The sequence below is a fragment of the Malaclemys terrapin genome, chromosome 3 (assembly GCF_027887155.1).
Source record: "Malaclemys terrapin pileata isolate rMalTer1 chromosome 3, rMalTer1.hap1, whole genome shotgun sequence".
In the NCBI taxonomy this organism is placed as follows: domain Eukaryota; kingdom Metazoa; phylum Chordata; order Testudines; family Emydidae; genus Malaclemys; species Malaclemys terrapin.
In genome coordinates this window covers 4238281-4266135 of record NC_071507.1, presented here as the reverse complement: position 1 = coordinate 4266135, position 27855 = coordinate 4238281, and the positions used below count along the sequence as shown (strand labels likewise).

At 40.6% G+C, this 27855-nt stretch overlaps 1 protein-coding gene across 1 annotated transcript in view; it reads right to left on the bottom strand.

Moving 5' to 3' along the window:
- The window catches only part of NPHP1 (nephrocystin 1), a 36367-nt gene that overhangs the window by 2811 nt on the left and 5701 nt on the right, over positions 1 to 27855 (bottom strand). Inside the window, exons 5-18 of the mRNA XM_054024185.1 lie at positions 26961 to 27171; positions 25073 to 25174; positions 24159 to 24259; positions 23625 to 23667; positions 23203 to 23287; positions 22496 to 22590; positions 20983 to 21111; positions 19822 to 19896; positions 18018 to 18128; positions 15704 to 15786; positions 10585 to 10661; positions 8970 to 9069; positions 7163 to 7275; positions 684 to 757 (exon numbers count right to left, since the gene is read on the bottom strand). Coding sequence (XP_053880160.1) covers positions 684 to 757; positions 7163 to 7275; positions 8970 to 9069; positions 10585 to 10661; positions 15704 to 15786; positions 18018 to 18128; positions 19822 to 19896; positions 20983 to 21111; positions 22496 to 22590; positions 23203 to 23287; positions 23625 to 23667; positions 24159 to 24259; positions 25073 to 25174; positions 26961 to 27171 — 1399 coding nt within the window. The remainder of the gene's footprint in view (positions 1 to 683; positions 758 to 7162; positions 7276 to 8969; positions 9070 to 10584; positions 10662 to 15703; positions 15787 to 18017; positions 18129 to 19821; positions 19897 to 20982; positions 21112 to 22495; positions 22591 to 23202; positions 23288 to 23624; positions 23668 to 24158; positions 24260 to 25072; positions 25175 to 26960; positions 27172 to 27855) is intronic.

The following is a 27855-nucleotide window of genomic DNA, read 5'->3' as shown; positions in this document are numbered from 1 at the left end:
ATGATCAGGGCAGTTCACATCTCAGAGGTACTACTACAGTGTGTCTGCAGACTCAGGAAGACAGCAGTGCATTGGTTTACATCTGCAAGTTTATATTTACAACTACACAGGTTTAATATTTTTTATTGAAACCCTACATTTGCAGATAACATTGGAATGCCAAATACTTTCTGATGCCACAAAAATCTTCATTTTACTTGGTGAGCTTGTCCATTTCTCTGACAGAAGAACACTTGTTTAATACTGATTTAATTTAATCAGTTAACAAATTGTGAAAAGCAGTAAGTATGGAAAAAAAAGATGTTAGTAAAATTAAATGTCTGCTTTTAAACTGTACTATTTCAATTCATTTGTTCAGTTCTTTCCTTGTAAATAGTTCACCCCTGTCCCCCCCAAAAATAATCTTCCTCCAGACACTATGGGGAAATTTAACGTAGTATTTATACATCTTTATGCTTTGCTTCTATCACATTTACTCATTTACATCATAATTAAGGAAGGCAATCAAGTACAAGAGGAATGCAGGCTCATCGAATCTGCACAAGCTTGAAAGAACTTGTAGTTTCTCTGTCGTTTGCTTTTTCCATTTACTACAGACAAGACAACAAAAAAACCCACACCAAATCACGTGTAATACCTTAAAAGTCGAGAAGTGTCATATCAATATACGATGTATTACATACCCTAAGTGCATCCATAAGGTCAGGCTGCTCCATGAGTTTGGGGAAAGTTGCTAAAATAGGATTACTGATTAAATCTGAAATGGAAAACAATTATCTCTATTATGATTAATGAGATTTTAAATAAGATTACAATTACCTCAGCACTAAAAATGACTCAAAATTTCAGCGTTAATAAAATATCATTGCACTTTCTCTGAACACAACGTAAACTATTGTACTGTTCTATTGTATCCACATTTTAAAGGTGAAATATTCAAGGTTTAGTAAATATTATTAATTTACCATTATCAAAGTGTATCAGGAAAATGAAACAACATTGAATACTTTTCATAAAGTTTAATAGACATTTAAAACTGCCTAATTCAGGAGTATTCATTATTTTAAAAAAATATACAAATAACTTTTACATAACTCTGAACAACATCCATCTTGCTTTGTTTTTCCTACACAGAAAAAGGTATAATGAGATCCATTGCTTGGAAGCTGAACCTAGAAAAATTTAGACTAGAAAAATAAATAGTTACTTACCTTCCGTAACTGTTGTTCTTTGACTTGTGTTGCACACGTCCATCCCACTGTAGGTGCATGCGTGCCTCATGCACAGTTATGGGAGAACATTTTCCCTCAGTCAGGATGGCTTGAGCGCCCTCTGCCACAGTGTGCAACTGCAGAATAACGTGGAGGTGGGCTCGGAGTCTGGCTGGCCAGTGACTGCAGAAAAATATGTCCAAAATTGGCATCATTCCTGGACTAATGGGAAATGGCATAACAAGCAGATAATCATGAACTGATGATCAGGTTGCTGCCTGACAAATGTCTTGAACAGAAACTTGCGCTAGGAAAGCCGCTGATGCTGCTTGTGCTCTAATCAAATGAGCCAATACTCTTGAGGGTGGCGTGATATTAGCTGACTGGCAGCACAACTGAATGCAAAAGGAAATCCAGCAGGAAATCTTCAGAGTGGAAACCGATTTGCCGTTCACCCTGTCTGCAATTGCAACAAACAACTGAGGACCAAAATGGTTCGGTGCGGTCCCAGTAGAAAGCCAATGCTCTTCTCAAATCCAACGAATGAAGCTTTTGCTCATCTGTGTGCATATGAGGCTTGTGGAAGAACATTGGCAAATAAATTTCCTGGTCCATGTGGAAATTGGAAGTCACTTCTGTCAAGAATTTCAGGTGAGGGCATAAGTAAACTCTGTTCTTATGGGCAACCGGGTATGACGGTCCTGAGACCAAGACTCTGAGTTTGCCCACTCCCCTTGTGAGGTTATTGGAAGCAGAAACACCACTTTCATAGAGAGGTGGAGTAGGGAGTATGTCACAAGAGCTTCAAAGGGAGGCTGCATTAACTTTGTTACCGTGAGGTTGGGATCCCATGGCAGAACAGGTTGTTGAACCAGAGGATATAATCCGTGCAGCCCTTTTAGAAATCTGATTGTTTTTTTCCAGCCCCATAACTATCTATTACCCAGTGGAGGGTGGAATGCTGAAATAGCTGCCAAATGTACTTTAATGGAACTAACTGATAGGCCTTGATGGTTTTGGTGCAATAGATAATCCACAATGTGGTTAATGGAAGTCTGCCTTGAACCAGACAGTTTCCATTTGGCCAAGTAAGTACACCTAGCTGAAGGCTTTCTGCTCTTCAGAAGCACCTCCTGAATGTTTTTCAAGCAAGTCACTTTTAGTGGTGTTAGCCATGAAGCATCCACGCCATCAAGTGGAGGGCCTGTTGGTTGGGATGGAGAAAGCAGCTGTGGTCCTGCGAAATCACGTCTGAATCTAATGAGAGAGGTGAAAGAGGCCTCACCAACAATGTTAACTGGGTCAAGAGCCAATGCTGGCAAGGCCACATTGGTGCTGTTAGATTGAGGCAAGCATGATCCTACCTGGCCTTGAATAGAACTCCGTATAGTAATGGTTTTGGAGGACAGGCATACAGCAGGAAGTTTCTCCATGAAAGCAGGAAAGCATCCATCAAAGATGCAGGGCTGTGACCCCCTTGTGAGCAGAACTGATGGCATTTTCTGTTGGTCTTTGTTGTAAACAGGTCCACTTGGGGAATTCCCGCAGTTGGAAGATGGACCTGGCCATGTCTGGATGCAGCACCCACTTGTGGTGAGTGGAGAAAGAACTGCCTAGGTGACCTGCCAGTGTGTTCTACTCTCTCAGGTGGTAAATCACTTTGAGGTAATGGAATTAGTTATGCAGATCTCCCAGAGTAGAACGGTATTGTCCATTAACACGAGCACATTTTTTCCCAGAATATTTGGGCGGAAGGCTGAACAGGGTAGACAGATAGCACATAGTTCCCAGAGGTTTTTATGAGCCCTCGGCTCCTGTGAGGACCATAGCCCTTGGGTTTGTAGGGTTCCAATATGTGCCACCAAGCCAGGGATGAGGCATCTGTGATCAGTGTGAGCACCAGCTGCAGAAGAACAAAGGGGGTTCCCACACTAATATTCTGAGGGCCTGTCCACCAATCCAGGGAGGACAAAACTACCTCTGGAATGTGAATCACTTTGTCTAAACGATGTCAACAGGGGGCATACACTGATGCGAGCCATCCTTGAGGCCTCCTGAGGTAAAGGCTGGCATGCTGTACCACATACATACATGCTGCCATATGCCCCAGAAGTCTGAGGCAAGTGCGCATTGTGGTAATGAGATGCACTTTTCCATGCAATAATAGGTCTTGGAGAGTTTGGAACCTTTATGGGGCACGAACGATCTGGCTCGTGTAGCATCCAGTAGTGTTCTGATAAACTCTATCCTTTGCACAGGTTCTAGAATTGATTTGTCCTGAGTAATACCTCCAGTGCATTGAAGGTCAACTGAATGATGGCCATGTTGGACAGAACTTGAGATTCGGACCTGCCCCTTACTAGCCAGTGTCCCAGGTAGGGAAAGACATAGATTCCCAATCTCCTTCGATATGCAGCTACCGGCACCACGCATTTCATGAAAGATATTGCCTCACCCATCTTCTCTCTCTCACATCCTGGGACCAACACAGCTACAACTCCACTGCATAAAGCAGTTCTTGGTGAGCCCTGTAATGCTCTGGCAGGGGAGAATGGCTCACCATCCCTACAGCCTCACCTGTGAATGAGGATGAAGACGCTGTGGCAATGGCTGATCTGCTTCTGCTGCAGGAGGAGCTGTCTGAGCAACTTCCAGTTGCTTGCTGCTGGGCATTGGGGAACACTGTGTGCAGTGCTGATGATCTCTGGCCACCCTCGAAGAAGCCAACTCAGACGGATGAGGAGAGGTCCTAGCAGGGGGAGAGACACCTCATGGCATCCAGAATATGGTGGGGGTGGGCCCCATAGCTGTGCCGGCCACTGCCCCTTACTGGGACTGTTGAGACATCCATGGACCCCACAGCTCAGATGGAGGATAAGCTTCCTGTCTGGTATGGGACACAAAAGATCCCACTTCAGAATCTGATGACGATGACTGAGTGCTGTGACAATGGTGGAGCTGAACCCGTGTGGACAGGAGACAGGTAAATCAAAGCTGGAGATGGCTCTACCAGGGATATTAACAGCGGCTTGCCCCTGGACAATACCAGCCTCCTAGGCACTGGAAGCTGCATTGGTACTGCATGTTTCTGCGGGGCTGGTGCAGGGATTACACTTGCTGATACCAGCTGAAACCCTTCTTGCATTACTAGGGACACTGGTACCGAGAGGGCATCTAGATTTCTGGCGGCAGCATAGGCTTCCGGTGTCGTCAGTACTGGAACTGGATCCTGAATGTGATTAATAGAAATTTCAGGGGTTGGCTTTGATGGACCTGACCCAGGTTCCAGAGTCACCTAACCCCCTTTGCAGGAGAGGAGCACTCTGGGGAATGCGTTCCCTCAGAGTCCCGTGCAGGGGCCCTGCTTTTAGTGGGCCTTGGTACCAAAAGTCTTGCTGAGAGAGGTACCAAGTCTTTGGCAGCTCTGTGTCTCTTCTTTGGTACCAGAGACACTGAACGTGGAGCTGAAGACATCTCGGGAGTCGTACTAGGCGCTGATGCCCCTCTCAGAGAATGCTCTGAACACGACAGCTTCAATGGAGGGCGAAGTGCTGTCTCCATAAGGAGACACTTAAGCCTCACTGCTGTATTTTTTTTTGACCGCAGCGTATACCCTCTACAAACGTAACACTTGTGACAGACGTGGGCCTCCCCCAAAACTTTAGGCAGCTGGGGTGTGGATTACTGACCAGCATCAGTCTGGCACAGAACGAGCAGGACTTGAACCCTGGGGAGCAAGGCATGGCTCTGGTCCTGAAAACCAAATCTGGTCCAAAATGCACCTAGCAGCTAAAAGCCTACCACTACCACTAACTGTAAACTAAATAAACTCACTCCTAAGCATTCAACGAGAAACACACTATAAACAAAGAGTGAGAGAGATAAACTTGCGATAGCAAGAGTGGACGCACTCCTACAGTCACTGGCGATAGAAAGAACTGAGGGGTGGCTCTGCCCTCTTATATCGGCACACGGTGGCGCGTGGCGACAGAGGGGTTCAACCCACCCCAACAGGTACTACTGAGGGGAAAAGTTCTCTGAGAACTGTGCACAAGGCACACACACACACCTACACTGGAATGGACATGTGCAATCACTCAAAGAAGAATAAGGCAGAAACTTTTAACAGTAAGGGTAATTGACCACTGGAACAACTTATTAAGGATGTGGAAGATTCTCCATCACTTGGAGTCTCTAATCAAGAGACTGTGTCTTTCCAGAAGGCATGCTATAGCTCAAACTGAAGTCATGAGTTATTGCAGGAATCACAGTGTGAGATTCTCTGGGCAGTTAAGTAGGAGGTCACATTCAACGATCACAATGGTCCCTTTTGGCCTTAAAAATCCAATAATCTACTAAATTAGTTTATCTTCAGAGTCTAAGTTAATATAATAATAATAATAAGAGGTTATTTATGCTAAAAATTAAAGAAAGGGTCTTATTTTCAGACGTGCTGAGTATCTACAACGCAGATTACCTCTCTGGAAGCCATGATGGGAATTACGACTTTGAGCATCTTTGAAAATTAAACATATTTGGGTACCCAAATATGAACTAGAAATGTTGGCTTAATTTTATTGGTACGAGCACTACAGAAGTCCTTACCCTGGGAGTAGACTGTACATTATTTAGAAAGTCTAGGGGGGAGATAGAGAAGAAAGACCAAGAATTCTTCAGATAGCCTCATTCTAAAGTATGAATAAATATCAACCTACTACACCATGGTTAACACTCGTAATGTATTATATTGTGGCTTTTTAAACAGTCACAATTAGAGAACACAGTAAAATTGTTATACTTTTACTGAAAGGAATATGTCTGAACCTGTATCTATTAAGACTAATTGATTTTATTCTTTCTGCTGTCAGACATAGGTTTTAAGAGCTCCTCCTCTCCCTCTGCCTACCCTCATGATTAGGGAAACGGGAGAAGAATTATTAACCATAACGATAGAACCACTCTCCCGTTCGCTTGCAGATATCATGAGAATATACACATCAAAAATGAACAAGTTAGGTTTGGACCCTGGCAGTTAAAGGCACTCGTAAACACTTTCAAGAGTGAAAAAAGCCCTCCTTTAGAGACATTCACTATCATGCTGTACACTGCAAACATGCATACTCCGCTTTGTTAAAGCATTGTAGCAGAATTTGGAGATAACATGGAAACACAGGGAATGCAACATCGGGATTCTGAGTGATGAGGAATTCCTAACTCCTCAGTGAATGTTTGTTGCAACACTTGTGGCCCTTATTCACCAAATACTTCTTTTTCAAAATAATTTTTTATAGTAGACTTTTACACTTCACTGAAAACAAAACTATGCTTGCAATGTTTGCATTCCACTGTGAGAACTTTAGTCAAATATGACAACTCGTTTGATGTAAGTTAAAATATTACTAGCCTGAAATACAAATAAATACTTAATAAACTTTAAAAAAAGACTCTTGAGTAGAAACAAGGGATTCTCTAAAAATGGCTGAGGGAGAAGAGGTTTCATTCAGTTTCCACTGGAAACTGCAAATGAAGTTCCTCCAGACTGAATGGTTATAGAATGTCTATACACACTAGATACGGTGTGCTACGTTCATTCATACTTCTGAAAATTGGAACATGTAGGTAAAACTGCATAAGACGGCAAGAAATATAAGGCAGTAAACACACTGGGCCCCAGATCTTTCTTAAACTGGAATTAATGACAAATGATTCCATTACAAAAACAACACACTGCCATCCTAATTGGCTGAGATCTATTATACTGTGCAAATCTTTAAACTTTTTAGAAAAGTAAAATCTATACAAACTTGGGTGCATGTATTGTACTATATTGTGCTAGGCCTAACTTCTAGTAATTCTGGAAATATTCTCTTCCTGAAAAAGTGACCAGAAGCCGAGATACCAACACTACCTTTTCCCATCTGACTCTTTTTCACCAGAACAACAATTCTTACCAGCACTTTGCATGCTTATTCTGTCCTTCAGCAGCACATCACTGAGAATTTGTCGATAAAATATCAAGAGATGAATGTAGCACATACTGCCAATTAATGTTTCTGGTAGCAGACTGTTAGAAAGAGAAATAAAAAGTTATAGATTTGTTTCCAAAACAACTCATGCAATGCATTCCCATAAGGTGGAAAACATATTACAGCCATATCAATGTATGTGAATAAACATATATTATATGAAGTTACAGGTTCACAAAGCCATCACTATGATCATGTGCTTTGTGCATAGACTGTGAGAAGCAGTTCGGTGCCACCAATAAATGACTCCGACTGTTTAAAGCAGGAAAAAATTGAAAGCTAGTCAAAAGTATTGTGAGTTTGATTGTGTAAATGGAAGAACAGTCATTAAAATGCACATCTAATTTCAGATTTTCCCCAGGCAGCAATATATTTAAACTCTACACAGGAGACACTTTGGAGAGACTAAATTGTTCTTTAGAGGGTCTGATTCTTCTTCTGATGAAGTCCATGGCAAAACACCCATTGATTACAAAGGGGGAGGATCAAGCCTTAATTGCCAAATCAGTTTATATAGCAACTGCTGCAGTATTGCCAGTCTAAATTCAGATCCCACTCTTAAAGAAGCTTACTCTCCAGTACAAAGTATAAATTATGTACGAATCTTGAAATAGTAACCATGTACATTCTAAGGGCCAAAGGAGTTCTCCATGTGCCTATGTTTAATTCACACACATGCCACATGCTGACCTTTCCCAAAGCACCAAAAAATATTCTCTTGACTTCCAAAGTCTGGGCCAGATCTTCAATTGGTGTAAATAGCCTTGGCTCCCCTAGCTTCAACCCGATATAAACCCAAAGACTTGTATCAAGTTTGAACCCTTAAGTGCCTCCAGTTTTACTCTTTGGGGGAAGGGGCTAAAGAACTCTAGTCCTTCAAACAGAACACCCCAACTCTGTACTTCCAGAGGCAAAGCAGAATGTGAAGCCAATTGTTCTCTATATCATAGTGATGCCACCAAGTAAGCCACCGTATCTTCTGTTTTATAGGAGAGTGTATTTGGCCACTTTCTTCCATTAATGCCACTCCCATTTTTTAGATTCTCCACTGAATCTGTTCTAGGGAAGGAGGATCTTGTCTTGAGAGAAAAATCACAGTGGGCCAATAATATGTGATAAGTCACTATCAACATTTGTAGTGTTGCTAAGGAAATTAATCTTAAGGGAGCTAACTTTCTTGATTCCTCATCCTTTGCGGTGGTCTTGTGAGTTCTTTCTGGTCTTGCTTTCATTAGCAGGTGACTCCACCATGATCATTATATAACCCTGTACCACACATTCAGTTCTTTGAGGGGAACATACGTAGCCTCAATGGTCACTGTTTTCTATAGAGATTACACTTCTGGAGTAAGCACTCTCTCCACTAGGGGACCTATAAAGAGGAAGGATGCTCTTGTACTTAAGGCAGTGGACAAGGTCTCGGGAGCTAGCTTCAGTTCCCAGTTCTTTAGTTTTCCTGTGTGACCTCAGGGAAGTCACTCAATCTGCCTGATAACAATACTTGCCCCACTCATGAATTGTATGGTTTGATTAACATTTGTGGAATATGTGTTTATACTATGGTGATTGAGGCTATATAAGTACATAGACAGAGAGCTTTCGAAAACAAAAAACCACAGACAATACTTGGTGATCAACTTTTTCCAGTTATGCATTACATTAGAATTGATCCACTGACACAAATTATCATGGACAGATCTTCACGTTATTTTTACATACATAGAACACTTACTTCAGGATGCCTTTTGATCGTGTGCTTAATGATCTCAGTTTCACGAGAAGTTGAGGCTGTTTCTTCAGTGTCATCATCTGATGGAAAACACCACTGCTTGCTTAAGACATAAACAGTTGAAATTAGCTTCAAAACATCTGTTTTCATTTTTGATGTTTGAGTATTATAAAATGAAAAGGCACATTTAAATATGCACATGGCAAAGTGAAGCTAAGTTTCCAAGTCCACTTTTCAAGCATGAAAAGGAAACTTCCTTTCTGATACTGAACCAAGAAAAAAAATCATTTAAAATTAGCACATTCTGAAGTCAACATCTCCTAAGTGCACTTGCATAAACTCATGATCTAGGCAGCAAGTACCAAAGAACTTTTTTCTGATTTGTTTTAAATATATGCGTAGCCTTGGGTGCATCTTATGCTTGAGAGAGGCATAGCACAGTCAGTGTTTATCTATGAAGAGAAGCTTGGCACCAGTGTATGATTTTTCAGTCAAAGTAGAGACATATGCTCTTTCAGCCTGTTGATCCGGCCCTTGAAACAATGCTGAGAAGGGGAGGGGCAAATGAGATAGAACAAAGAAAGAGAAGAGCAGGTCATTGGTTTGGAGGGAGTCAGGAGAGGCCGAGGTTGTCCACACCCTGCAACAACAAGCACCTCTAGCAAATTGGGTTTATCACAGCGAAGGAGGAACATTGGGGGCACCCCGGGTTAAAATATCGACAGTGCATCATTTGAACCCACTTACAGTGAAATTTCATTTACTGCAATGGAGGATATGCACACACACACACACACACACTACATATTCCATAACAAGTAACTTATTTAAGGCTCTAAGTACAATTCAAGAAACAATACACGATTGTACGCATCCATTTAAACAAACAAACCTCAGCCATTAAAAATCATGGAACTCTTAAGACAAGGTAAGAGTAACATCGACCTAAACAATTATGACACCAGCCAATGTTAACATCAGATTCACTTAGACACATAAACAGAAGAATTCTCCTAGCCAGCACCCAAACAACCTCTCTCCGCCCCTTCATTGTGGTACTATTTAAAGGATAATTTAATGGAAGCTGGGTTGTCCCCTCCACTGCTAAGGTCCATTTAAGAGAATCAGGGCATGGACAGCTTATTTGGAAGGATATGTTATAAAAGAAAAAGTTTGCCATCTCTTTGAGGTAACCACATTTTGGTGTGAGTTGAAGCCAAGTCTGAATAATGTGGGTTATCACAAAAAAGTGGCAATAAAAATCCATCATCATCTTGCCACTTATTTGTTTTATTACTCGTCTCTTCCTGCTCATCTCCATTTGAAGGACATAACTGTAGATACTATAGATAATGCTGATAATACATTGGCATGAATGACGATCAGGAACAAGTTTAGAATAAAGTCAATTTCCGCATTGTTTGTAAAAGGAAGCTGTTTATGAGCTCATGCCCGCTCGTTTCCCTCTCCCTGCGATTTGCCAAAGGGACTCTGAATGTCAAGCATAGTTACACGCTCCACTCAGAACCTCAGAGGATTTATAAGCTTGCAAGGTTGCAAAATACAGTAACCAATTGTTGTGTCATTTCATTTATGTAATGTACATGTGAAACTGTACCTCTTCTTGATATAGATGGGTCCACCTCAACACCCCGCTCATAGGGTGTGCCACCATTCAAAAGAAGCTCATATGTCCTGTATATAAACAGTAATGTACTTTAATAAACATAACCAGGGGAAATGAAAACAATAGCATCACTTTTATCTGAAAATGAAAACTGGATCTCTTTTCTTTAAAAATAAGAGTGATCTTTGCTTTATCATTAATATTTTAATAGGAGCTGATTTTGCTTAATCACTCACAACAGTTGAAACTCAAGAAGCAAGCCTGAAGATTCTCTTTTACGGTAACAAATGAGCCACATTTCAAAACAAGTACTAGCAATAATTCTCTTAAATGCAAGTCCAATAGTGTTGTTTAAAATGAAATATAACAAAACATTCATCATGTTTTCGTTCCCAAAAACCTGTATTTCTGCAGTCTGAACAAAGGTCTCTTCTCACTCACATTTTCACAAATTGCAGTCTTCATCTTGTGTCAATTGTATTTGTTCATTCAAACCGCAACCAAAGGTATGTATAAAAATACATTTTAATAATGTGAAACTGATTGTGTTGACACTGCTCAATCATTCAAAGATGACATTTCTAATGGACAATTCTAGACTCAACTTTCTGACATTTCTCATGTTTCAATAAATTTGGTAACTTAACAGGCACAAGATTTCTGCTCACTGACTACTTGATACTTCTACTACTACTTGAGAAATTTTAAAATTTGTATAACTTAAGTTAGGCTCCTAAATCTACACTGACTTTGGTGCCTAAAGTCAATCTCCTGAATCCATATTTAATTTAGGCATCTAAATGTTAATTCATGAGTCAAACTTTAGCCATCAAAGCTTGAAAGTTTTCATCCTGAAGATAAACATTTCGTTTCAAAATTCTAGACACTGTATTAACATCACTGTATTAGCAGCAGGGCAGGACATGAGTCTTATGGAAGGATCACCAATACACTAAGAGAAAAGAAATGAGAAGAAAACTCTTTTCTCTTGCGCTTTATGCTTTTTATTGTTAAAAGGAGTATTGACAGAGCAGACAGTAGATTTCTTTTTTATTCTTCAAAGCTCACTTCATCTTCTACCCTATTTTACTCCATTTGTCAAAGCAGATATAACATTTATGGGAGACAGAGCAAACAATGCAATTAGCCACTAAAACATTAATTATGCACAGTAGGAAAGTGCACATCTATGAGCAAGATTTTTTTTTAAAGGTTTGGACCAATTTAGATTTGAGTCAGGCTAGATTGAGCCATATTTCAAATAGCTCAGTGTATGTTACTATATTTTACACATCCATTTAGCAAGTGTGATACCTCAGAAGCTGCTGATGGAGTGAATATGTAACAAATGACCCCAAGTTTCAGTTCTAATCCCATTCCATTCAATTATTCCACTAGTATGTCCTTTGGCCTAATTTAACTCAAACTAGAACATGTGGTGAGAAAGGCATGCCTTACGGGGCACTTTCTTGGGATGAGCCCACGGAGTATAAAACCAAAAGAATGTCAGTGTCTGAAAGTGTTAAATTGATTAGTCAGTTTTGTCTTGTCTGGCCTTCTTTACTGAAGTACTGAAAGAAACAAACTGTATGTTTATAGCAGTGAATGTTGGGCAACACTGTTCATACTGGAGTAAAATCCCAACTCAAAATGACTTCACATCTCACCTGAGGAGGTTGTGAAGGCTAGGACTATAACAGTGTTTAAAAGAGAACTGGATACATTCATGGTGGTTAAGTCCATTACTGGCTATTAGCCAGGATGGGTAAGAAATGGTGTCCCTAGCCTCTGTTTGTCAGAGGATGGAGATTGATGGCAGGAGAGAGATCACTTGATCATTGCCTGTTAGGTCCACTCCCTCTGGGGCACCTGGCATTGGCCACTGTCGGTAGACAGGATACTGGGCTAGATGGACCTTTGGTCTGACCCGGTACGGCCGTTTTTATGTTCTTATGTTCTATCATTTTAGGGTTGATGCCATTTTGGAAGGAGAAGAAAGGAATGTGCACCTATATGAGAGAAGGACAGAAAGTGCAGATGTTGATAATGCAACCCAGAGGTGTGTCTGTTTGAATAATTTTGCTCTTAGAAACTGCACACTTATTGCTAACATTTCAAATCAATATAATTTATTCTCTTTGTAAGGAGGGCTAGCCATGGCATTGGAGTGTGGTGAGGTTATAATTCCAGTACTTAAACTAGAACATCACACACATATACTAAAACCAAGGTAAAAAATAAAGCACATTAGAGAGTGGTTCGCTATTCAGATGGTCAAATTACTCAGACAATTAGAACTAATTTGATTTTCCCCTCAAAAGCTTGAAGCAATTGCATGGAATTATGAGGGTGGATAGCCCAAGTTAAGCCTATTTGTGTCTTGTTCAATTCAGCCATTTAAAGAGCTTTGGTAAATTTTCTCCTGTGATTGTTTTTATCTGTTTAGGTTTTTCTGCTCCATCCATCATCAACTGATGAGAACATCTCACAACTTTTTAAAACAAAACAATCTCCCTCATTCTGTCTCCTTGGATGGGTGGAGTAAATTGCTTGTTTTTATTTGTGTTTAGTTCTGCTAGCAGTGAGAGCAGTGTCAGTCCTTTCTTGTAGTAGTGAATTCCACTGTGTTTTTAAACAAACAAATATTACCCTGCAGCATTTTGAAGCACTAAGGACCTATAAGTTACAGGACGAGGGACTCCATCCTGTAGACTCCATCCTGAGAAGCAGTGATTCTGAAAATGATTTGGGAGTCATGGTGGATAATCAGCTGAACATGATCTTCTGGTGCAATGCTGGGGCCAAAAGGGATAATGCCATCCTGGGATACATAAACAGGGGAATCTTGAGTAGGAGTAGAGAGGTTGTTTTACCTCTGTGTTTGGCACTGGTATGACCACTGCTGCAATCCTGTGTCCAGTTCTAGTGCCCACAGTTCAAGAATGATGTTGATAAACTGGAGAGGGCTCAGAAAAGTGCCACAAGAACAATTAAAGGATTGGAAAAAAATGCCTTATAGAGTCCTAGCGCTTAAGGCCAGAAGGGACTTCCTTTATATCACAGACCTCTAATCGGACCTCCAATATATCACAGGCCACTAACCACCACCCAGCACCCGCACACGAAATCAACAACTGAAATTACTTGGTCCTGCTAGTGAAGGCAGGTGGCTGGACTCAATGACCTTTCAAGGTCCCTTCCAGTTCTAGGAGATAGGATATCTCCATTAATTTATTTTAATTTATAATTTATTTATAAATTAGACCAAAGTATTACAGCCCACAGAAGACTACACCATTATGTGCCACAGGCAGAGCATAGGAGGGACCAAGGCCAATGGCACAAAAGTGATTAAGTTAGATATACCTAGAAAATCCTGGCACATGACCCACACCAACACTCTGCAGAGGAAGGCAAAAAAACTCCCCGGTCACTGCCAATCTCATCTGGGGGGAAATTTCTTCCTGACTGTAAGGATCCGCAGACTGGAACCCAGGTTTGCAGAACCTGAGATGGCTAACGTTCTCACGATGCCACTGGGAGGCCATGTAGAGCCCTAGCCAGGGAGCATAGGGATAGGAGCCACAGGAAGTACTGTACTGCCCAAAGAATCCAGAGTGGCAATACTCTGCAGACCTCTGATTGGCCAATCGCACTATTTAACCCTGGAGGGTGCCCCAGGAAGCTGTCTGGCCAACCCACGCAGACGTCTGGCCTGGTGCAACTCCAGACCTCACCTCATCTCCTGATCTCCAGTCTCCGACCCCAGCTCAACTCGAACTCTTGCCTCCTGACTCCAGCCGGAGCTATCTCTGATCTCCAGTCTCTGATGCCAGACTGACTCTGATTCCAACACTTGCTTATGGAACCCGGTCTTAGCGATTCCCCAACCCCTGCTCACCAACTACATTTCTTGATGTGTGAACCCCAGCTAAGCTGTGACTGCTGAGCCAGACTGCCCTCACCCTGGTCCCCTACACTGACCCCACTTATGGTGATCAGTTAGCCCCAGAGCATGTGACCAAGAACCAGCCTGCCAAGCATTGAGGGAGAGAGAAATGCTTGATGCCATCTCAGAGCCATGACACACCCTGCCCAGTGTTCCATCTCCAGCTGTGGCCATCTCTGATCCTTCAAAGGAAGGAGACCAAAAAACCCAGAATACATTGTGGGGGATAGAGGGAAAGAATCCCTACAGGTGGCTGGCTGAAGCCCTGAAGCATAAGCTTTTGGAATATTAGACATAAACCTGTAAACAAAAGACATAATGATAGGAGCTCAATCTATTCAATTTAACAAAGAGAATGTTAAGGGGTGACTTGATCCCAATTTATAAGTACCTGCACGGGGAACAAAAATTTAAAATAATGGTCTTTTCAGTCCAGCAGACAAAGATTTAACAAGATCCAAAGGCTGGAAGTTGAAGCTAGACAAACTCAGACTGGAAACAAAGTACAGAATTTTAAGTGAGGTTAATTAACCATTGGTACAATTTACCAAGGGCTGAGTAGATTTGCCATCACTGACCATTTTTAAATCAAGATTGGATATTTTTCTGAAACAAATGTTCTAGTTCCAACAGGAATTAATCCAGGGAGGGGGTGCTAAGGACTAGATGATCACAGTGGTCCTTTCTGGCCTTATAGACTATGGATCTATGAAAAAGTTAAAGTGACCAAATTGATTTTCACTGTCTAGGCCAAGATAAATGCAAAAATATAAACTGAGTGTCAATGGGGATTAATACATTGGATTTTAATTTTTTTCCACTTAACCTAATATCTCTGTAGTAAGCTAGATCAAAAACAATCATTTGCAAAATACACTTGCATTCCAGTTTTTGGATACTTAATTTTGAGCCTTTGAGGGGTGGATAGTTAGAACAAAAACATGCTGATTAGAAGTTCCAGCATCACCTGAATATTAGAATCCCAAATCTGATTAACTTTTCTGCAATTAAATACACAGGCCCTTTTATATACTGTTAATACATGTGAAATTCCAGCTCTACTGCTAACTGCAACAAAAATTTGTACATCAAAAATGCAAGCAAAAGTATGAGTTTAAAAAAAAATCCTCATACTCTGAGAGGAAAATACAGCCAACTTACTTGGAAGAAACTGGAATTCCACTGGAGTCGAAGAGTTTTAGAAATGCCCAACCACAGCTTAACTCTCCTCTTTCACCAGTTGACTAGAAAGTAAAAGAAGAATAAAACTTCTTATTCAGACAGCTAAAAATAGAAAACCTAAGAGATGAATGACACTTTGTGGAACCACAGATAAAAGATCTCCCTTCAAAATATGAAAGGTTCCAGAACTATGTAAATATACCTCGAAAATTTCAGGGAATTGGGTACTGATCACAACATTTTTGAGTGTCTTTTGCCCTAACCTTGTGTTTGTTATGTATGTGTTTACATGCAACTAAAAAGTTAAATAGAGATTATGGGCCTGATTTTCAAATAAAGGTTGGGCTAGAAGTAGACAATTGTGCAGCTATTACCACATGAAAATATCTGTCCAATTGTGTGTCTGAAGTTACCCTTAGTCTAGGGTGAACTTAAAAAAATACAAACAACAAATCCACTCACCCACAGGCCTTTGAAATTACATTACCAGACAAACAACAATCACCACCAGTTAAACTGGAGCTGAGGTTGAGAATTCATAACAGTAATTTAAAAGTTACAAAACCGTACAAAAATGTTGTAATTATAAAAAACAAGCTTTAGAAAGCCAGGAAATGCAAAGATAAGATTAATTCTAAAGAAAGCAAGACATTAAAGACTTGCCTACACAGCGCCAGCAAAGCACACTGGGTTAACATGACTAGGTTAACACAAACTAGGTACCTTTCAGAGCACACCGGCAGGGTCTACATGGGGAGGGTAGAGTGCAACACATTACTGCACTTCACATATCTCACCCCTCTGGCATACTTTGCTGCACCATGTAGACAAGCCCTCAATAAGGAAATGCATAGTTGTAAAGCCTCCAAACAACCTTTAGTGATGCGCTGAGAAAAAAAAGTAATTGAGTGAAGCTTATCAATCTATAACAACCATTTTTATGATATCAGTGACCACAAACACTAGAATATTTTACTTGTAATGGAGGCGGCGTTGCTTGGTGGTTAGAACACTGGACTGGGACTCAGGACTCCTCCATCACTGGAGGAGCTCCATCACTGGCCTGCTGGGTGACCCTGGGGGAGTCACTTTGCCTCTCTGTGCCTCAGTTTCCCCATGTGTAAAATGGAGATACTGATCCCTACCTTCTCTGTAATGTGCTTTGAAATCAACAGATGGAAAGTGTTATACAAGAGCTAGGTATTATTAAGACCAACAGGGTGTTTGCACAAACTCTAGCCCTTGTACAACCATATTCTAGCCACACATCCTTAATGAAATCCTGACTAGACAAATAGCATAATGAAGGCCATCATTCCCCAACAGGCCCCTCCAGACCACCAATGATCAAAAGACACAGAGCTAGTCTATTTATATATACAATTCTCCTAGACCTAGACCATGAAATTATACCTGCTACAGGGGAAAAATCACAGTTAATGTGGTGACTCAGCAAAGCGGGACTATATGACTCATGTTGAACTTGCTATATTCTGCCCTGAAACAACGGCAAAAAGTACTGTTAGACTGAGGAACAAGTGATTCTTCAGAGCCAATATTTCATGAACCATCAGAAATGACAGCGAAGAATCTCTGCTTTCCAGTGGTGTAATTATTTGTTTTTATATCTCAGAGTTCATGGGAGCTCATGCCGCTGATAACTGGCTCTCTGCACATCACCCTCTAGTCTCAATTCTTCTAAGTACCAAATCAGACAGATAGTAACCACTGGAGCTAGAAACCAGTATGTTACACATTTTTGAAAGAGTTTGCAATTTCAGCTTTCAAATTATATAAAAGATTATTCTTGAACAATTTGATTATGAGCTATTAATCATGCCAAAATTAGAAGGCAATGGGGAAAGCAAGATGATAACCAGAATGATAAGAAATTGGTCCTTAATAATTACAATGCATGTCAGATCTTTGGAAGACCAGTAAAAATGCTTTCAGGCCAAGTAAAACTTTCTGATGACCAGTGATCAGAAAAAGAAAGTGTTCTGATCGCTAAACAAGGAGCGAAAACTACCTTTCTATTCTTCCACAGATGGTTGTGGGTGGGGTGAGATGGATGTTATACCTTTTCTGTGGATTAATAGGATTTCAGTTTCCACTGCTGTCAATCTAACATTTGACTAGCACTAAAAATCACTTAAAAAAAAACTAGTAAAGCCAAGGAAAAATAAAAAACAAAAAGTTTTCTATAGTACTATGATTGTTTGATGTTGTGATTCTGGAAGTAATAATAATAAAACATTCAGTTTTGAAAATGTATCCATCTTTATATGCTTACATTGCGAATATAAGTGATGCCAAGTTCAAATAATATACCAATGTCTGGAGATGAAGAATTGGACCTGATAAAACAGTCACCATCAAGCAGGCTGGGTAAAATGCCTGTTACCTAATAAATTAAAACAAAAATAAGGTGTGAGTGTAGATCTTCAAGATTCCAATTTTTAAAAACCTCTGAACACATTGATTCTAGGATCTTCTGTAAAAGACTCAATCTCATTATTCATCACTTTCTTTTAACTAAAAAGATTGAATTTAAGGCAAAAAATACTATTCTCATTCTGTTTTTCCATAAAAGGCTGCTAATCTGTAAAAGTAACTCCTTTAGTAATGATAGGCTCTCAAAGCATTTTACAAATAAGAGACGATTTTGCCCACCAGAGAAACACAGCCACCGCTGGAGTTAACATACAGCAGTTCTTTGATAGCGTACAGTGATCCTACACAACATCAGTTTAAGGCAGGTTATCAGTCATAAGCTGTGATAACGAAAATACAAAGGAAGTTTATTCACAGCAGCACTCTCCTCCTTTCCATTGCTAATAACACATTCTAGTGTTCAAGTTTATACTGATTCCAAGCACAGAGTGCCACCTGCTGAATAACTAACACCCGTTCCTCACAGCATTTCCTTGGTACACACACAACTTTATTTGGCAGGATTCGATTTAAATTGACAGATGTTGTCAAATGTCGATTTCAACGTCACACTGAAATCGACAAAAAAAATTATCCATAGGCAACAGACAGCACAAGTACATCCTCCCCCGCGCACCTTGTGCCTGCAAGAATGGAATGTCACTGGCCCTACAGCAGCACAGAGAGCTCTCTGCTGCCTTGCTGTCACGTGACTGCAGAGCTGCATGGCTACAGAGCTGCTGACAATGGAGCCCTGCAGACGCAAGGTGTGGGGAAGGCTATGGTCTTGGCCTGGCCAGAGCAGAGACCCCTGGCCAGGCCCAGGAGGAGAAGGACAAGCCCTCAGTCATGGGGGAGGCCATCTGCTGCTGAATGGCTCCTCCCAAACCCCAACGCTATCCTCCATTAATTTCCCACAACTGTAAAAATAAAAATAATTAAGAATTGAAAAAAAGAATAAAAATCAATATTGTTGAAACCGAAAAAAAATGGAATTCTGCCAAGCCTACACCTAACCCAGTCCTGATTAGCTAATAAAACCTTATCAGTTCCCCTCTGAGGCGGTGCAGCTGTGGGCCTTACAACATTTATCGTATCTTAGCTATACGGTACTTGTGACCTTAGGCATGTCACTTCATCTGTGTGCATCAGTCTTTCCATAGGTAAAGCAGGAATTATAATGCATGCCCACTTTTGTAGAGGTTTTGAGATCTATAGGTGGAGACTGCCAGGTATTATCATCAACATCAAACTGACCCAAACTGAAAATGTATTGGTTAGATCTGTTGGCTGAGAGAAATTGCAACAGTCTTGACTTAAGTGAGCCAACAGCAATGCTGTGTTAGGGCCCAATCCTGCAAACACTACCAAGCATTGTGCTTGATCACCATGAAGTCACTGGGATTACTGGGTACTAAGTACTATACTTGATAGCAAGCGTTTGCAAGATATGACCCTTCATTCAGACCTAATGCTTTTGAGGGCTAAATGCCTCAGGCATAGTACAGATTAGTCCCATTTTTATCTTTCTAATATATGAAGAAAATGTAAGAAGACTAAAAGTGAGATGAACCTATTGGCTGACAACATCTGAGTATGCTGTATTACAACTAGCAGACACACACACATACTGGCCAAGTCCATTTGCTAGGCTATATACCTACCCGTGGAGAGAAGGTCCATGTTTTGGGATTTTTAGGTTGCCATGTAGCTCTAACTGTATGAATGTTACTCAGTACCTAAAATGAGAGAGGAAATTATGGTGGGGAAAATATTAAAAACTAGTTTTCTGGAAAATTATGTAGCTCTAAGAAAACATAGGATCATGCAAGGCTAGTCCAGCACTCAGCATTGCAATGCAGGATCAGACCATGTCTGTCCTTCACCCTTCTTAGCTAGGACGTGTTAAGAACACTGCAGAGGAATCACACTCCCTGAAAGAAGAATCAGCAAGCACAGCACAGTCTCTCTAGCAATGCTTCTAGCAACTTAGCAGCAGCTGCAGAAGGTGCAATGCGACACTCCCTCAGTCGTGAACATAGCTGATTTGATGTAGGGGTGAAAATAGTGGGGTGAAATGAATGAGGAAATGTCCTCTGAACTCTGAGGAGTCCACAGAGGTTGGTGGCAGATTATAAAAGGTTTTCAGAATTTTGAAACTCTGGATTATAAGATTTTTATTCAGCTGGATTTAAGAAACTAATGTTGTGTCTATAATTTATACAATGGTATAAGTATGCTTGGTGCTTTTTAGACAAACAATCAAATTTGCATTGAGAATTTATTTACTAAAATAACGTGAGTTTACAGAAAGCTCTTTTTAAAAAAAAAGTCTCTGAAATTAGCCCAGTTATAGTAAATTTATATATTTCATTTTCATATTACTTTTTCCAAAGGTGTGTAAACTGCAATTAAGATGAAAGTACAATTGTACTCCAAAAAGGGACTGTAAAAAATAACACGTACTCAGCAGATCTGTTTCTTGTGTGTAAAAAGCATCACAAATGGGTTAAATGAAATTGGTAAAATTTTCAAAAGAACCTAGGTGACTTAGACGTTAAGTCCCATTTTCAAAAGTGACGGAGGCATTTACAAGTCCAAGTCCCATTGCCTTTCAGTGAGACTTGGGCTCCTAAATGTTTCAGTCACTTTTAAAAATGGAACTTAACCTCCTCCATCACTTAGGCACTTTTGAAAATTTTACCCATAAGAAGAGGCAGCCCAAATGTGATCATTTTAAATCCATTCAAAAATCCCTTAAATACAGCATGTTTTAACTTCACTGTTTCGGGAACGTTACATTTTATTGCATCAGAGCAACTCACCCTGTTACCATCAAAAAGACAGAGTCGAACATGTCTACTGAGAACCTGTATGCTCACTCCTGGAAGAGGAATCATTTTACAACTCCATAAAGTTAAAATCAGTGATACTCGAGTTGGTCTTGGCTGAATCTGTGAAGCAGACAAAATAATAAAATAGAGAATTAAATCTACATGGTCCTCCTAAATATAGTATAATGATGTGTGTGTGTGTGTGTGTGTGTGTGTGTGTGTGTGTGTGTGTGTGTGTGTGTGTGTGTGTGTGTTTAGGATTTGTGACAGGTGTCACAGTGCCATGGAGCCTGGATTACTCTATCCACAGAACAGGTATAGCACAAGGCCAACAGCAAAGCTTTTCTGCAATATCTCAACCCTTTTGTGAAGAGACCCCCTCTAGGGGACAACAGTCAGTCTCCATGCCATTCAGCTCTTGGCCATTCTGCTCAGACAACATGTGTGCTAATTAATGTTAAGTGTGATGGTGCTTTTATGAACACAGGTCTACCAGGGTCTGGCTTGAGACCAGCTCTATTTCACCTCCATCAAGTCATCAAAGTATTTTTATAAAAAGCCATCTAAGAAGCCCTGGCAAAAAGCACTGTCAAGTTACAGTTAAGGTTGTACACAGGCCACTTATTTGCACAACACAAATTGTTTTTAATAATGACAAACATCTGAAGCTTATCTACCATGCCACAATGGGCAGGATACACCACCACCACCCACTCACCCTTCAGTTTTGTTCACAGACCCACACTCCAGATACAGTCCAAAGTTCAATACTCTTCCATGTCCATCTGGAACATGTACCAGGAGCCTCAGACAAGACACAGGGCTGAGAACATCCTGTCTATCCAATGTAAGCTGGAATGGTTGGTGCAGATCATCTCTTTGTCTTATGGCAATGACATTGTATTGTAATTCACATCCATAACGTGGAAGATGCAAGTTAATTTAACGTGTCAAACAGTAGGTTCTCCCACTGATAACAAGATAAGCAAAGACCCAGGAGGAAGTCTGGCATTTCAATTTTCTGAGCTACTCTCTTCTAAATGCCTGGCTTACACACATTTTTGCCACTACAATATTCAAATGATGTTGCAAAGTTATGTTAGAAAATGAACCAAAACCTCACAGTGAAAAACAACTACTTAACTGAACCAAGGGATTTCACAGTGTCAGACAAAAGTTTAAGATCTAACTAAAAGATTTGTACAGCTGTTTCACCTGGAAGACTGGAAAGCAACAGGTATGCTCAGCTGGAATTGGTCTTATCTAGGGTCTGACATCACATGTTTCTTTTGATGTTCTGGCTGTCAGCTAGTAGGATGAGATAATATCGACTGCCTGGAATGCCCTGGCGTGACATAGAAGAATGTTAACATTTATCTCACTTCAATATTTACTAATAACATGATATTTGTTTTCTGGGCTCTGGACCTCTTCATCTAAAGACTCTGGTCATCTATCCTAAAAGCGACAGCATTCAGAACTTTAATCAACAGAAATTACTTACAGTGTCTTTTTCGGGGTTCCACACTAGGTCTTTGAAAGCCAGTTGTGAAGGAGTCAATTCAGGCTGTATGAAGTAACTGGCTTGAAACTGATTCCCTAGAAAAACAATGTTTTAACATTTTATTATATTGTTTACACTCCCTCACCCATCTCTCCTAATGGCAGAGAATCAATTTAGTTAGAGATTTCGTCATTACAGGGAAACATCCATCTATGGAACACAGTGTTTTCTACCCACACCATCTTATTTCTTAGGACAAAAGGAAATCAAAAAGTACAATTAATAAAAAACATTGCTATCAACATTCTTCAAGTGCCCTCTCGAACTTAAAGGAATTAAGTCCACAATTAAGCTATGGCTACAGAAATTGTGGCAGGGGAGGGGGGAAAAGGGGTTTTAGTATTCTTATTCCACACTGCCTACAGGAACTGCCTTGGAGATTTCTCCCCTTCCAGGAGTGAAATCATCAAGGTCACAGGGAGTTTTGCCATTAACTTCAATGGGGCCAGGATTTCACCCCAGATGAATAAAGAAAGAAACTAAGAAGACTCTTACACACTACTGAGTCATATACAACCAGTATGGGCAACCAATCATGAATAATTTAAAATGAAAAAGACTGTTCTTAACAGACTAGTAATTTGGATCAGAAACTCATCACAGATGATAATGAATCCTGCACTGCAATTACTGCAAGAGAATCTTACCTTCTTCTAAGAGTTGGGAGAGAGTTGATGGTCGGAATCCTGCAGGAACAGCTCCCATGGTTGCCAACACATCAATGGTATTATTCTGCTCAAAACATAAGGGTTTTTTTTCTAAATTTGCTGCAATTTTCACTAACCACGAACTAGTTTATGTCCTTATCCTAACTTCCAATCCCAGGGCAGCCAAACACAAAGGAGAACACACAAACCTTGGGATTCAGTCACCTGTTCCCCTAAGTTATCTTAAGAGCTATTTTGGCCTCTCAGCACAAAACATCCTTAGACTGACCTCATGGATGCTTACACACAACCTCCCATTTTGCTATACCACACTGACAGAACTTGCTTTGTCGAGAAATAGTGTAGCCATGGATTACACGGACATTACAACATTAAGGTAATATCATAAGAAATATACCCACCTCTGTGATAGCTTTTCTAACAGCACTCCAGTGAGAATCTGTTCTGTAGGTAGGGTGGGAAATAAAAGGACACCATAAAGCAAAACAATAGGAATGCATTGCCAACATATGGATGCATAATGAACAATTACTAGATCTATAAAACACATGCATCTGTCGCTGAATGGTGAAAATCTAGTACATCAGGTGGATGTGGCCATTAACAGGTGGCTGGGAAACACATTACTATTTTGCACTCTGTGGAGTGGTTTATGAAGCTAGGACAGCAGCCACTCTTTGGTTTTATGAGGCAAAAAAAAAAAAAACCCTAGTAAAGAAAGAAATGACTGGAAGTTAAAAGCAAAGTTCAAACTGGAAATCTACACAATAAATCCCGCTGCCCCTGTATTGAAAAAGCCATTGCTACAGAACAAGAGACACGTAACTGACAAAGTATTGCATTTCAAATAATTTACCACCCACATTAAAAAAAATAAAGATGACAAGGAGGGGGTTACATTTCACTTCATTTTCTCCAATGCAATCTCATTGTACCTTTTTTTAATTTCGGTTTTATCTGCTGTTTCATCAACCACCTCTATGTCTTCCTCACTTTCCTCTGCACTTGGCTCTTGGCCAACTCCTTTATTGCATGCCTGTAATTCAGGGTTAAAGTTGTCAAGTGTTTTACCTACTTCATAGTTCAGACTTTAAAAACAGTATGAGTGCTCATCATGATGTCTCAAGAGCTTAGAAGAGGAGCTTAGCTGGTTATAGTGGTCAGTGAACAAAATGACTGACATCTACAGGGTACCATGAGAATATGATGTTATCCTGGGTTCTACAGCTAAAGTCAATAATTTTACATTTTTTATGGCAGCAAGTTTTTGCCTCTTAAAATAGTAAACAAGAGAGCTCATTTCCAGAGCAAGCCTCCTCAGAGAGGAAAATGCACCTGAACCTTGAAGTACAAAGTAACCATAGCTACTTGATGTGCTCTGTGATTTGGCCCTGCAAAGCTCTCTCACAAGAGAGAACCACCAGTGCAATGCAACAAGCTACAAAAGGTCAGACTTCAGGACAGGACTCAATCTACCCAAGTGGGTTATCTAAACGCAAATGCGTGCATCATGTTTTCTCATTAGACATTTACCCAATTTAAGTGCACAAATGCCACGTATGCACCTAAATAAGTCTCATGGGGCACAAAAACTTTGGCACAAAGTTAAAAGGAGCTTTTGAAAGTGTTCTTTAAGCTCAGAATATGAATTACTCTATAGCACTACTAGGTATTCACAGCTGCCCTTACATGTCAAAGCTCACGTTTCAAGGGTTCCGCTTTTGTTTACAAAAAATTAACAGCAATATAATTTATCCTTGTGAAGTGAGAAAAAATGCTTTGCTAACCATCTGTAGCTTTATACACTCTGATGTACAAATACAAAGGAAGAAGATGGAAGCATACTAACCATGAGATAGGTTTTAGGAACAAGGCCTCTATCCCCTTTGGAATTTTTAGCCATCCACCAACCATCAGGCTTTTTGTCAAGTATGAGCAACACTTCACCTTTCTTCAGTAATGCGGGGCGGGCGGAGAGAGAGAAGAAAAGAGACAAATGCATTGATATTCAGATGTTTAAAAATTACTCATGGAACAACTGTCGGCCACATTCTGTTTTTTAGAATAAAATGCAATTGCCTTTTAATATGTTCTTAAATCTAATATTTATCTAGGACTGGTTTACCCTGATGATTTCATATTCTGGTTTACCATGAATTCTTTGAAACAACTGCAGTTTTAGTGAACTAGTTTACTTTTTCCTGATATCCAATGGTGGTAAAAGCTCAACTTTATTTTTAAATAAGAAACAAAACTTAGAAGGCATTTCAGCAGAGTTACAGGCCAAGCATTCAGAATATGCCTCCAAGGTTTCCTCTTGCTCAGCCGCTCTTGAAGGCACAGTAGATTTGGGGGAAATGTAAACAAAGATACACCTCTACCCCGATATAAGGCGACACGATATAACACAAATTTGGATATAACGCAGTAAAGAAGTGCTCCGGGTGAGCGGGGCTGCGCACTCCGGTGGATCAAAGCAAGTTCGATATAACACAGTTTCACCTATAACGCGGTAAGATTTTTTGGCTCCCGAAGACAGTGTTATATCGGGGTAGAGGTGTACTTAACCTTACAGATTCCAGCCACAAAGGCTCCTTTCAGAGCTCATCTATCAAATATGCTCCTGAATCAAAAGGAGTGGTTGCTAGATGGTTCTTCACACTCAAATGGCCAGAAACAAGAGACCAAGGCCCAAACACCCATGTGCCACATGGCAGCTCATAGCCCCACCATGCTAGTTCGTGCTTTGGCATTCTCCAGTTTGTTAAAGTGTTTTTAAAAGCACGGACTGATTTCACTGTTAAGTGTGCATCTGCAAGGAGTTTTCTTGACTGCTTTGCTCCAAACAGTAGCCTGAAAAAGCTTTATCACAACATTTCCAACCAGAAATTACTAACCATTTTTGAAGAGCGCACACACACACACACACACACACACAGCTCTTTAACAAAGATAAGATACAGCCCAGCCCCAAATAGTTCACAATCTAAGATAGAACATCACGTAATGGAGGTTTGGGTGAGTCTTTGTTCAGACCAGTGTAGAATGGATTCATGGGAAAATGGATATTAAAGGAGTATGGAGGAATGCTCAGTGGATAAAAATAAGAGGCTACCCCAAGTTTAAGGGAACATGAAGGGCTCAATGGCAAGAGTGGGAAAAGGAAACAAAGGGAGCAACAAAGAAAGAGAATTAAGAGGGAGAGATCTGAAGATGTGAATTTGATGTGGAAAAAAAATAAGCAGCAAGTGCAGGGAACTGGATATGGTCAGAGCAGCTGGATACGAGGATTACTCCAGAAGCACTATTTTGTATAGACAGGATAGTCTGACAAGATGGCATGTCTAGAACAGTGGTTCTCAAACTTCTGTACTGTTGACCCCTTTCACACAGCAGGCCTCTGAGTGAGATTCCCCCTTATAAATTAAAAACACTTTTTAAATATTTAACACCATTATAAATGCTGGAGGCGAAGCAGGGCTTGGGGTGGAGGCTGACAGCTTGAGACCCCCCACCAAATAACCTCACGACCCCCTGAGGGGTCACGACCCTGTTTGAGAACCCCAGGTCTAGAAGAAGAGATGGGCAATTGGAAAGGAGGGACTGGACAGAGCAGTGGATTTGCATTCATTTTTTTAATCAGAGTTCTGAGCCGTCAATACACACAGTCATTTGATATTCAGAGGATGCAGTATGTGTTCAAACACATTTTATAATATTTTCAAAGATATATGTACCTTAAACGTGAGATCCCCTTCCTGCTGAGCAACAAAATCACCAACCGTGATACATTCTTTAATTGTTGGTTGATCTTCCAATTCATCATCATCATCCTCTTCTTCATCCTCCTCCTCTTCAGCATCTTCCTCCCCACTACTTTCTTCATCCTCATCCTCCTCTTCCTCATTTTCCTGTTCTGTTGGAGGACTATTTTGACATTTCCCATCTCTGCACAAGACAAACGATACCTCACGTTTACCACAATTTCTTATTTTAATGGATCATCTCCAGATTATTCTACAGAATATAAATGAGAATTACTTTCCTTGTCATTTAGCATTTCTGAAGTTACCTTGCAGCAGGGTTCTCATTCCTGGGTCTCAGCTTCCTAGCACAAGACGCAGAAATTCCCAAACTCTAAAGGTGTGCGGTGGTCCCTATGGCCAGGGGTTGCAGTCCAGAAGATAAACGCCCTTTCCCAACCCCTGATGGTTACATTCTATTTTGGACCTAACCACAACCCTTGGAATCTTCTAGTCAGATCCTTCTTGTCTGCAGTCAACAAAACTGCTCCCCACAGGAGCTGTGCATCTTCAGCCACCATTCTGGCTCTTCAGCCTGCACAGTGCCTACCTGCTGACGGTATTCTTTTATGGGCCTCTCCCTGCCTTTCAGTCAGGTCTGGCCCCTTTTACGTTTTGGCTTATTTTTCTGACCCCACATTCTTGAGCCTCAATTTTCCCTGAGTGCAAAGAGGGCTCCAGCCTCCAGGGACCCCAGAGAAACCTCCTTCCCATGGCACAGCAACTTGTGCTTCCACTGGTGCCTCTTTGTTCTTGGTGCTAGAACGTTTGGGGCATAGAGAAGAAAGGTTTTCTCTGAGGAAATAGGTGAGCAGTGGCCTATGCTTCA